The sequence below is a fragment of the Lissotriton helveticus genome, chromosome 5_1, assembly GCF_964261635.1.
Source record: "Lissotriton helveticus chromosome 5_1, aLisHel1.1, whole genome shotgun sequence".
Lineage (NCBI taxonomy): Eukaryota > Metazoa > Chordata > Amphibia > Caudata > Salamandridae > Lissotriton > Lissotriton helveticus.
The window spans coordinates 818,931,793-818,945,169 of NC_136065.1; the positions used below are offsets into that span (position 1 = coordinate 818,931,793).

The 13,377-nt window shown below is 46.9% G+C and overlaps 1 protein-coding gene across 1 annotated transcript in view; it reads right to left on the reverse strand.

Moving 5' to 3' along the window:
- The window catches only part of GRID1 (glutamate ionotropic receptor delta type subunit 1), a 2,290,275-nt gene that overhangs the window by 68,533 nt on the left and 2,208,365 nt on the right, over window positions 1-13,377 (reverse strand). Inside the window, exon 16 of the mRNA XM_078641098.1 lies at window positions 13,146-13,238. Coding sequence (XP_078497224.1) covers window positions 13,146-13,238 — 93 coding nt within the window. The remainder of the gene's footprint in view (window positions 1-13,145; window positions 13,239-13,377) is intronic.

A 13,377-nucleotide genomic window follows, 5' to 3' on the forward strand; every position in this document is an offset into this window, starting at 1 on the left:
GTTGAAAAGTCTCCACTTCAGTAAATGCTTCCATGCAATGATCATGTATATTCACCTTTGTGATCAGATGCTAGGGAGTAACCAATGACTTCACAGTCATAGGGCCTGAACAGCCAGAGAATACACAACACGTTCTTCCTTTTACTCAGAATATGTGGCATTTACCCCCCTCAGACAAGAAACAAAGCCACTTTTTCCATTAATCCATCAATATAGAGATAAAATCAAACAGAGATTTCCATCACTCAGTGACTTTAATATAGAAGGAGTGAGGTGGATATTACTAGAGGTGTGGTTATAACCTTTTTAAAACATCAAATTAACAAATGAATACACCTACCTCCATGCAGGGAAGGGAGTGCACAAGTGCCTGACTGACTGTTATTTGGGCCCTCTGGTAATGTCATATAGCTCAATATGTCCTGCTATATGGTCTAAATTCTGAAACACAGAATATACCAGTAATAGGTCTGCTTTTCTAAACACATGGGCTTATTAACACCTTGGCTGCTTGAGATATTTGCCTGCTGTGCTGGACCATAATAGAAATGGGTGTGGTCATGACGAGCTCAGCTCGTCATGAGCACACGAGCACTGTGCCTCATGACAAGCTGAGCTCGCCATGAGCACAGAAGGGGTTAATGAGAGGGTTACCACCGCTTTCTCTGACGCTCTAGTGATGCAAATCTCTATGAGGCCACGCAACGCCACTTTGAATGGCTTTGCATAGCCTCACAGATATGAAGTAAGGCAAGGCAGCGCAAGTCCCTGCGTTGCCTTACTCTGTGCCAGGGATTCGGTCCAAGGGCATTGAGGTGGGTTTTCCCACACAAAACCTATGGATTTTTATGCTGCCTCACATTTACTTAATCAAATAAACCAGTGGCAGTGCTAAAACCTTACACCTCCCCAGAGCAGTTGAACGAGGAGAAATATTTTCATTTCTCCTCTTTTTTTCCTCTTCCTATGTGTGCTGCATTCTGCAGCACACATAGAAAGAGGTAAACACCTCTTGGGATTGTTTTTGTGTAGAAAGGTGCCCCTTCCTGCACAAACACAATCCTGCATTCAACACAGATTACCTTGCACCATGGTGCAAGATTGCCTGCGTAGGGTAGCGCAGCAAGGAGACCTGCAGCTCTGCGCTACGCTAAATCCCCTCACAATATATTTCTTCAATATACTTGAGAGAGTAGTTTATAGTTCATGAAAACCCTCAAATGTGTCTACTGACAACTTTTGGAATCATCATGGTGTCAGCTGATTGCCTAGTCTCAAATGTTCTAAATTTTTTCATGGGGTTTATGGAGGGATCTGTGAATATTTGTACATAAATAGGCAGACATGCAGCAAGTGCAAACAAAACTTTATATTGGAGTAACCCATGAATTATTTGAACGTGAGGCCTCACTAGGAGGAATGAGCCATATTACTGATGGTTTTATCTTTAGACATAGATCATAAAGGCATCAACGGGGAGGGGGGGTATGTTGATGCCTTTATGATCTAGGCTCTACCTTTACTGGTTGAGTGTATACTGATTTGACTACACTTCTGCATTTCACCTACTCATGTATCTATATTGTAATATAATTTGCTAAAGTTTTACTAAGCAATTATGTAGGAGTGAGCTACATCCCTCATAAATGTTAACACATTTCTGCAGTATTGGACATAGGCACCCTTCAGGACGTTCATTGTAGAATGCAGTAAAATAGACCAAACTTGAATGGTGTGGCCTCCTTTGTGATCAGCAGCATGTCACATACATTAATTATTTGTGTATGGAGAGAACCAAACTTTAACTCCATATTCTTGAAAGTGAAGGTCATATCACCTTAGTTCAATGTTGAAAGGTTCTTATTTAAAAGTCCACTTTTTTGCTCGGCTTCTGACTGTGTTAGTGAGTTTACGTAGGTAGTAACCACATTACCGGAGGCAGTTCATTTTCAAAATGTTGATAGGAAATGATATGGTTTACTACACCTAATTCACAAGTTACACTCCTGAAATTCCTTGTTTTGTTCGAAAGGTACTTTTTTTATTTTTTATTTGATCCTGATCTATTTAAAAATACTCCCAGATCCCCCCACTAAACACTATGAAAATTGTTCAGACAGTTTACGGCATGCTCATCCCGATGCTGTCTTATGTGACTTTGTGGGTTTTATGAAACATAAACCAATTTCTCATGTGGATTAGTTGACTTCAGAGCATGGACCCAATTGTAGTACCTGTCTGTGTTTCAAAATGTAGGCCACACAGCAGAACACCAATGAAAGTGACTCCTTTGTCATTTCCGGCCAAACTAATAATAACCAACTGCAGTTACAGTTTCTTGAGCCTGCGAGGGACATGCTGGGATGTAGGCAAATACACTGAGTGTTGACTTACAAAGGGTAATTTCACAGAGAGTAATTAGTTAAGTGGTCACAATGAAGTAAAGTGGAACATGTAATTCCAACTACAACCTAGACTTTTTTGTGCCCTAGGGCTAGGTTAATCTACATTTCCCTAATGAGTCTGATAAACTCTGAAGTTGTCTACTGCCCATAACCAGACCTCCATTTCAAGGTTCTGTCTATCAGCCTCTTAAAAAGAAAAACCGGCAAAGTTTTTCTTTCTAACCATATTTCAGCAACACGTACATATTGTCTGTTTTTGATTGGCTTTCGGGAAGATTCAATTCATTTTGTGCAAAATAAATCTAACTTTTGCAATATGGAGGACTGCAAATTTGAATGTTACCAGCTTAGCACCTGCCATGCGAACACAGCATACTACCGGAAAATCTCTCGTTTCTTTTCTCTTGACTCCCTTAAAATTATTATTTCTGCTCTCATCACTTCCCGCCTCGATTATGGCAATAGCTTGTTCGCTGGCATTCCTGCCTATGAAACCCGCCGCCTACAAGCTATCCAGAATCAGGCTGCCCGTCTTATCTTTCACTTGCCCAAATCCCATCACATCACTCCCGTCCTCAAATCCCTTCACTGGTTGCCCATCTTGCAGAGATCCCTGTTCAAATTGGGGTGCCTTGTTTATCGGGCCCTTGATCACTCTGGACCGGCTTTCATCAATTCTCTGATTTCCCTTCACACCCCTGCCCGCACTCTCCGTTCATCATCTTCTGCCCTCCTCACTGTTCCCCGCTTCCGCAAATCCCGCACTGGTGGAACCCGCTTTTCTGTTCTTGCTCCCCGGTTCTGGAACTCCCTTCCTCTTTCTATGCGTTCGATTCCTATCTTTTCTCATTTTCGTAAAGCGCTCAAAACTTTCCTTTTTGTCCAGGCCTACCCCCGCTAATCCTCCTGGCCCTGTCTGTCCGGTTCTTTAGAGCTCCCAGCGCCAGGAAGCCGTTTGGCCATCGCGCGCTTTAGAAATATTTTCATTCATTCATTCATTCATTCATTCATTCTACCTACATAAACACAATAGATATTGAACAAGATTCAAAGAAAGCAATTTCATCTAGGCTTCCACCCTCATGTTACATCTCAAAAGAACACAGCTGATTCCTGGCAGCAGACTGGGTTCACAGCCTGGGTCTGCATCCGTGTGCAGTCACGCTGGGCACACAAAGCATAGATCTGGCACTTCATTACATATAAAAATGTCTCCAGCGTGTGTTAATATGGAAAGTTAGGTTAGTGCATGCGTTAAAACACAGAATAGTGTTTCACCTTTCAATCTGAGAATCTTTGTACTTGTACACTCGACCGTTCAGGGGGGCCTGAATTCCCCTATCAAAGATGGTCATGCCCACACTGAAGAAGTAAGTCTTCAGTGCCCATGCAGTGGTCAGTGTGCAAAGCGTCCTAGCAAAATGACTGACAGGCTGATCCCTAGTGCACTGGCTCTCTCTTACAAAGTGGGTGGGCCCCCTCCATACATGGTGCAATCTGTGATAGCTCCACATAGGTGGTGGAGTATTTAACATGGTCATCAACAATCAGTAGAAGACAAACAATGATGGATTGAATGCAGCATAAATCAAACATTCACCCTCAATTAAGAACCCTGGGTTGAATCACCATGCCACCCCAGTTTAGAGCCAGCCATATGCAAATCAGTCTTGAACCTGCGCCTAATGGGAACAGTCCAGCCCAAACTGCCATGGCAGATTCTCCCTGGACTAGAAACAAGCATCTGGGGACTGATTTCCAGGCATTACCCCTTATCAGCCAGTCTAGCTTAAATCCAGTGTTACAGTGAGCCCGAGACCCAAGTCTGGGCATACTTGGCACATTTAGGGCGAGACAGCAAAAGACACACAATGATAGATGGACTGCGGAACAAATCAAACATTTGTCGTATCGTAACTGCCTGACCTCTGTCTGCGACAGGACAGGCAGTACAGGAAGGGGCGTGGGCAGGAAGAAGAAGGGAGGAGGAAAGGAAGGCAGTTAGGGAGTAGACACGATGCAATAAAGACGTGTTCAACTAGCTCCACGGCTCCTGTCATCATTGGGGGTAAGGCACGACACTGGCGACGAGGGTGGGATGTAGCGAAAACCCCACATTGCCTAGACCCCTGTCGTCCATGAACGGCCAAAGACTGAGAGCCGGCAGCCTTTGTCAGAGTGGCATGAGCAGAGCGTGAGAAGAAAAAAAAACGCTTGCACGCTGCGCCTGAATGCTGCCCTGCACACCGATCGGCAGATCTGCAAGCTATCTGCCCAGCGGGAGAGACGCCTAGTGTGCGGCACCGAAATCGGCCGAGAGCACCAAACGGAAAGAGAAAAAAAAACGGCTCGGCAGCCGAGAAACGCCTGGCGATCGACGGACACGATCAGCAGTGCAAGGGTGAGTCCTGAAAGCCCTTTTTGCCAGATTGCACACCTCGGCAGGCACAGGGAATGATCCCATGAGGCAGTGGAAGCTACGAGTACAAACCTGCCTGAAGCCACGTGTCCTAGGCGGCGGCCATTTTGAGGTCAGGCATCGCCCATAGACATTCACTAAAAATGTTGGTGTCGGCCATTTTGAGGTCAGGCGTCACCACACAACAGATACAGATCCACGCTGTGAACACTGACGAAGCTAAAAAATTAAGTGATTAGAAACCTGCAGAGCAACCAACAAGCAGAGATGTCGGTTACCAGCTCCACAGGCGCCTCTGGAGCTGCACCGGCGGGCCCAAGCAACCAACACTCATGGGAGTGCCATACTTGAGACCGCCGGAACCCCTGGAACTGACGTCCGGTAACAGTATGGGACCCAAGTGGAGGAGCTGGGCTGAGGATTTCGAAGATTACATGACTGGGTCCCAAGTACAAGACCCCAAGCAGAAGTTGATAGCCCAGCGGAACCTGGTGGGGAAAGACATCGCGCAGATCATCAAAGAACTGCCTAATGCGGCCACCGCTTCATATGACATAGTCAAAGGAGCCCTCGACCGAAGATTCTTACACAAACGCAACCTAGACTACGAACGTTATACATTCAATCTAGCCACGCAAGAGAGAGACGAGAACATGTGTGACTTCATCGTGCGCATCAGACGACTTGCTCGCCATTGTGACTTTGATAACTTCAATACCGAGGATGCACTGCGACTCCGCATAATTGAAGGCTGCCACTCCGAGTCACTGCGTCGGCGACTACTGAAGAAGCACTATAGTCTTGAAGACATTGAAGAACTAACGCGTATCAACGACCAGGCGGAAGACCATGCAAAGAAAATGGAAACAAACAAATCAGATAGAAAGGAGCAAGCAATCAGAATGCAAGCACACAAGGACAAGAAACACCGGATCGACCAACACAAAACGAACAAACCAACACACTTCAAATCCTCTCGAAGAACATCGTCGAGATATGACTCACGACATACTAAATCTAACAAGTCTGCACCCGCGTGCTACCGATGTGGCCAGGATTATCCTCATTCAGGACATTGCCCAGCCATGGGCCAAAGATGTCACCGCTGTGGCAGAGACAATCACTTCGAAAGTGTCTGTCAGGCCCAACGCTCAGGGCGAAAGTCATCAAAAACTTGGCCAACCACCCAACATCATGCCCGTGCAGTGAAAGGGAGAGAAGAACGCTCTTCCAGCTCCTCTCGATCGAGTGGTCGATCTGTGAGCTCACATCGCTCAAGAAGGTCAACGTCCAGTGAGTCATCCCGCACGCCTGTGTCGCAGGACAGTGACGAGTATATCTGTATGGTATCGGACCAAGATCGATTAAAAAGATACCCGAAGCTAGATATCCGAATAGGAGAACATCCTGCCAAATTTGTCTTGGATTTGGGAGCATCACTCAACTACATCTGTGCACTAGCATTCCAGAGCATGAAGCCACGACCCAAACTAGAACCTGCAGCTGTCAGGATACTCACATGGATGTCCAGGAAACCCTTGCCATGCCTAGGCCGTTTTCACACGACACTGTCATACAAAGACCGACAGATCCCAGCTTACATCCACGTTGTCGAAGGCCCAGACGTGGCTGACTGTCTGCTCAGCCTGCCAACAGCTGAACGATTGAAGCTTGTGGAACTGCTCTACATGACGGAAGCTTGCCCTGGACATTGTCGCAACGTTTCCAAATCTATTCAAGGGGTTGGGAAAATTGAACCAGTTCAAGGTGAAACTGCACATTGATGAACGAGTGACTCCAGTGGCACAACACCACAGGAAAGTACCATTCCACCTTCAGCAGGCTGTAGATGATGAACTCCAGGACCGGCTGGAGTCCGACATCATTGAGCGCACCTTGGGACCGACTCCATGTGTGTCGCCCGTAGTGGTTGTACCGAAGAAAGGACAGGACAAAAAGGTGCGCCTGTGCGTAGACATGCGGGCACCTAATGTAGCCATTGAGAGAGAACGGCACCCTGGGCCACACATCAGCGATACGATCGCTCGCCTCAACGGTGCCACGGTATTCTCGAAACTCGACCTTAACAAGGGGTATCACCAGCTGGAGCTGCACGACAGGTCACGCTACATTACCACCTTTACGACACATCAAGGGCTTTTCCGTTACAAGCGCCTGAACTTCGTCATCTCGTCAGCTGCTAAATATTTCAGGAGGCCATCAGGCGCATGATCCAAGGAATCCTTAACGCATTTAACTACAGCGATGATTTGCTGGTGTTCGGGAAACACCAGACCGAACATGACACGGCTCTGGACAGAGTATGCCACCCACTACTGAATGCAAATTTGACTCTGAATGCAGCAAAATGCAAGTTTCACAGGTCCACCCTGAAATTCTATGGACATATCTTCTCCAAAGACGGCATGAAGCCAGACCCGGACAAAGTATCTGCCCTTGAGGACACACCAACGCCACGCGACGTCAGTGACCTCCGCTCTTTCCCCGGAATGGCGAGTTACTGTGCACGCTATATTAAGGACTACGCCACCATCAGCCACCCCTTAAGAGAGCTCACCCGTCAGGGTCAACCTTTTACATGGACAGCTGCGTGTGATCATTCTTTTCACAAAATCAAACATGCTGTTGGCTCTGCCATCAACCTGGCCTACTTTGATGCGAAGAAACGAACTGAAGTCACTGTTGACGCCAGCCCGATAGGCCTTGGCGCCATCCTGGCGCAGTATCAGGAGGACTCGGAACAATGCCACATAATCGCTTACGCCAGCCGCAGTCTCACTGACACCGAGAAACGATACTCTCAACCGGAGAAGGAGAGTCTAGCGGTGGTCTGGGCCTGCAAACATTTCCACCTTTTCGTCTACGGCAAACATTTTACCATCATCACGGACCACCAAGCTCTCGTCACCATCTTTGGCAATTCGAACGCAAAGATGCCTCCACGCATCGAACGATGGGGCCTGCGACTCCAAGACTACATATATACCATCGTCCACAAGCCCAGGAAGTCGGAGAATCCAGCAGACTACATGTCCCGCCACCCCAGGTCATTGACCAGTGAGGAGCACTCCTTGGCTGAGGAGTACATCCACTTTGTCATTGACTCGGCTTGCCCGCCTACAGTTCCCCTAACAGCGATACAAGAGGCTTCCGCCCAGGATCACATTTTCCAAGACGTCATAGATCGCATACGTACCAACTCCTGGCGGCACGTGAAAGACATGTCTCTAGACTCTGACCGGAAGTCCCTGGAACTGTCTGCGTTCAAACACATCCAAGAGGAGTTGTCTGTCAGCGAAGATGGCCTGATCTTGAGAGGGGGGAGGATCGTCATTCCCCAAAGACTAAGGCAAGGAGTAATCAACCTCGCCCACGAGGACCACAGAGGGATCAGTGCCACGAAGAAGGCTCTACGAGAACGCGTCTGGTTTCCGACACTCGACCAGATGGTAGAAACTACACTTAAAGACTGTGTCCCATGCCAGCTGGTAAGCCGTGATGAACCACCGGCTCCGCTACAGATGTCAGAACTTCCCGAAAGAGTATGGCAACAGGTCGCAGTCGACTTCTTCGACCCTCTGAAATCCAGCCAATACAACATCTTCATCATGGACGAGTACTCCCGGTTTCCGGTTGCACATCTAATATCATCTACCAAAGCATCCACAGTAATCCCAGTCCTCGATGAAATATTCGCAGCATGGGGCATCCCACTGCGAGTCAAATCGGACAACGGACCACCTTTCAATGGACACGAATTCGCAGAGTTCGCAACGCACCTTAATTTCAAGCATCAAAAGATCACACCCCTCTGGCCCCAGGCCAACGGCATGGTGGAACGCTTCATGGGGACATTGAAGAAAGCAGTGCAACAAGCGGAATTGAACCACCGGGACCTCCAACAAGCCCTCAATGAAGTGCTAAGAGCATACCGCACCACGCCTCACAACACAACCAATCGATGTCCAGCCACCTTGATGCTGGGAAGGGTCCCACGCACTCGACTGCCCACCCTGAACAGTGCACTCCGGCCAAAAGTTACAAACACTGATCATGAGACACTGGTCAAAATAGACTGTGACAAGAAGTTACAAATGAAGACATATGCCGACCAGTACCGACATGCAAGACACACCGACATCCAAGAGGGAGACTGGGTGATGATCCGACGTGACCGGAAGACAAAAGCGGACAGCCGCTACTTCAACAATCTTCTGAAGGTCAGTCGCCGGAAAGGAACCATGATCACAGCAGGAGGCGATCACAAACGAATCACTCGAAACATCTCACACTTTAAGAAATGCACTCCTCCGGGACAGTATGAAATTCAACGCTGGGAGTCCACCACTGACTCAGAAATCCGAAGCAGGAGCAGTGATCGCAGTCACTCCAGTCCGGCAAGACAAGATAACATAGCGCGCCGCCGGACCAGGACACCAGAACAACAGACCAGGCGACAGACCAGACGGCCGGAGCGTCTCATCGAAGTGATCCAAGAAGCAGTAAGACTCTGTACAAAAGGGGGAGATGTCGTATCGTAACTGCCTGACCTCTGTCCGCGACAGGACAGGCAGTACAGGAAGGGGCGTGGACAGGAAGAGGAAGGGAGGAGGAAAGGAAGGCAGTTAGGGAGTAGACACGATGCAATAAAGACGTGTTCAACTAGCTCCACGGCTCCTGTCATCTTTGGGGGTAAGGCACGACAACATTCACCCCCAGTCAAGAGATATGGGTTAAATCTATTGTTCTTTTGCTCACCATGCCACCCCAGTTTTGACCCAGCAATATGCAAATCAGTCTTAACCATGCTCCCCATGGGAACAGTCCAGCCCGAACTGCCAAGCCAGGTCCCCCCTGGACCACAAGCATTCTGGGACTGGTTTCAGGGTATCATCTCTCATCAGCCAGACTAGCCTGGCTGATGAGGGTTGATGCCCCGAAATTGGTCCCAGGATGCTTGTATATAGTCCATGTAGGACCTAGCCATACAGTTCTGACTGGACTGTTCCCATGGAGAGCATGGTCAAGACTGATTTATATATGGCTGTGTATAAACTGGAATGGCATGGTGAGCGAAGAATGGATTCAGGTCCATATTGCTGCACTGGGGTGAATGTTCAACACTGTTCAGCATGTTGGTCATCAATTATTTGTTATGCATTTGTCACCCCGAGTGGGACGGGTATGCCCAGACATGGGCCCCTTGCTCTCCATTCCACTGGAGAAAAACTAGCCTGCTGATGAGGGTTGAGGCCATGAAACTGGTTCCAGGATGCTTGTTTCTGGTCCAGGGAGGGCCTGGCCTGGCAGTGCAGGCTGGACTGTTCACCAAGGGGGGCATGATCAAGACTGGTTTGCATATGACTGGATTTAAACTGGAATAACAATGTGAGAAATAAAATGATGGAGGCAGGCCCAGATATATGTATTGGGGTGAATGTTTGACATTGTTTAGCATTCTGTCCGTCAGTTGTTTTCTTTTTGTATTTTTGCGGTTTTCAAACTGAGTGGAACAGGTATGGCCAGACGGTGGTCCTGTGCTCTCCATGTCACTGGAGTCAAGCTAGCCTGGCTGATGAGGGGTGATGCCCCAAAACCGATTCTTGTTTCCAGTCCAGCGAGGACCTGACCTGTCAGTTCAGGCTTGATTGTCCTCATGGGTGCAGGGTCAAGACTGATTTGGTTGGGTTTAAGCTGGAATGGCATGGTGAGCAAAAGAACAAAGGATTTAGGCCCAGATCTTTGTACTGGGTGAATGCTTGACATTGTTCAGCGTTCTGTCCATCCATTGATTATTTTTTTTGCAATTGTCACCCCAAGTGGGAGTGGTATGCCCACATGCAGGTCTCATGCTCTCCATGCCACTGGAGTCAAGCTAGCCTGGTTGATGAGAGGTGATGCCACAAAACTGCTCCCAGGATGCTTGTTTTAGGTCCAGGGAGGACCTGGTCTGGCAGTGCTGGCTAGACTATTCCCATGGAGAGCTGGGTAAAGACCGATTTGCATATGGCTGGGATTAAACTGGAATGGCACGGTGAGCAAAAAAACAATGAATTTAGGCCCAGATTTCAGAACTGTGGGGAATGTTTGACATTGTTCAGCATTCTGTCCATCAAATTTTTTTTTGCATCAACAATCAGTGACATATACTTAGCTCAATCCTCCATGGATATTTTGTCAACTTACTAAAATGAAGCAGGTATAGCAAGACATTGCTTAGTTTCCATGGGGCCTACACCACGATGCAAAGAAGAGACTAGTTACTTTTATTTGTACCACTCTTAACTTGTACCCTTGCAATCAGTGTTACTAATACGTCAAAACAAAAAAGCACAAATTCTTCTGTAACAGCAAGTTTCACCGAGACATCAGGGGGGATTTACTAAGATTGACGTAAATCAACACAAAATCTCTTTTTTTGCTTACTTCCCAGGCTAAACTTGTTTATCACTGGAAATAAGTTGGTCGGCCTCCCTGCTCCTCCACGGACAGCGTTTTGGGGTTCTGTGTTTATCAGTAGATAACAATTTTAATAAAAACTTTTTTTAATCTTTTTTAATATTACTCATATTGTGATGTATAATTTGTGCATGTATGAATTTGTTGTTAATTGTTGAAATAACTGTATGAAACACATTTTTTTTATATAAACTTGCGAATTGAATACATTTTTAAGAATAAATTTTGGTGCAAACTGTGTATCTATTGTTTTGTGAAGGTTTAGACAATAATTCTGTTGGCACTGTTGATATACACACTGAACCTGCTGCTAGTCCTGAACATACTAGTAAGTTCATTCTGTGTGGTTGGCATATTTGTTCAAAAAGGTAATATGCACACCATTATAACCTGTTGGACCCTAGTAGTGGTCCACTTGCTTCAGGCAAAGGGACACCTTCTGTCTTTCGTATCTATTTCCCCTGGTCCCCGACTTACCTAAGGGGGCCTCCTTTAAACTTTTTATCTGTTATCCAGGAGACATATGAAGACCAATGTGCACCTGTGCAAACATTAGTTTGTGCCCCTATGTTTCTACACAATAAGATACGATGCTATAACCCCTTCAGCGCTGCATGAATTCTCCCGCTGTGCAGGAGAATTTTACGTGGGTGGGATTCGGACAGCCAGGGGCCATCCTTAGCACACGCCCACCGTGACGTCGGACGGCCAGGGGCCATCCTGAGCACCAAAAAGGTTAACTACCCATTAATATTTGCGGACTCTTTCTGTACTACTTTGCACAGATAAGCATATTATGAAAAGTTTCTCTCTAGATTCTCAACAAAAAAAAGTAATGCCTACCATTTTTTCACAATATTCTCAGTTAGGTAGAGCAAAACTTCAGCATTATGTATTGCTGAGCTCAGTTGTCTAGATTTAGAGGCCTGGAAGGAACTGACCTAGGAAGCAGTTTTTTCCTTATGCATCTTATTGTTACTATCATTTAACCTCAATCTATTTCCCTTTCTCTGCATTTAACTTCTCCCACTCACCTGTACTGCCAGCTGGAAAAGGGCAGCAGCACAAGCCGCAATAGTAAAGGGTACGTTTAGAAATATCTATCCACTGTCTGCCAGGCACCATGGGGTGCCTGCCACAAGGTGCATGGATGTTTGAGGGCACCACATGTGCCTTACCTTGTCCGGGCCATAGCCGAGGCCCACAGGTGACTGGGGCCCTAATAGGGTCCCCAAAGTCACTTTCTGACAGCCTTTTCGTGGCGGTCGAACCGCCATGAAAAGACTGTGGGAAAGTGACATTATAATCCCTACGGCTTTGCCTCTGCAGGCACCACCCCATTGTAGGGATTATGAATCTGACCGCTGTCCTGATGGGCTCCTTGAGTGTGTTGGAGGTGATGGTCTTTCTCCCCACTCAATGCACTCCAACTGCCAGCATCATAATGCAGTAGTCGGACCTCAGCCCCAAATGTCGGACGGACCACCACCGTAATCGGGCCCGAAGTGAGGAATCAAATGGGAGTATGGCAAGAGACAAGATACCACCTCACTCAAAGTTCCTTCATAACACCCACAAGCAAGTATGTCATGGCGTATAGTTGTATGCACAATCTCAACATGTATAAATGAACCATCCTCAATCTTGTTAGTATAGATTCAACTAGTGCACAATTTGCCAAAAGAGTCAATAAACATTGGTATGTAATTCTGGGACTTAAAGCTATTATGGACTGAATTTGAAGTGAAATTACAATTGGTACACATATTGGGACCATAATTGGCAGCCTTGGGAAAGAGGTTGAGGTCTGCATAGGCATGGACACTGATCTACCCTCTCACCTCTGTGAGGTACTGCCTCCTTGACTGGGTTGAAGCGCATTGGCAAGGCAGTGTGGGGTACCTTCCAGAGCTATTGCCCTCGCCGTACCTGTTCTGTGGATAAATAGGAAATTTCAGATTCAAGAGCTCTCAATCTATCACCTTACACAAACACTAAGTCCAAAACTGTAAGAAAATTGGCTACCATAGCTTCTATAAAATACCTTTATTTTATAATAAACAACAATCTTTC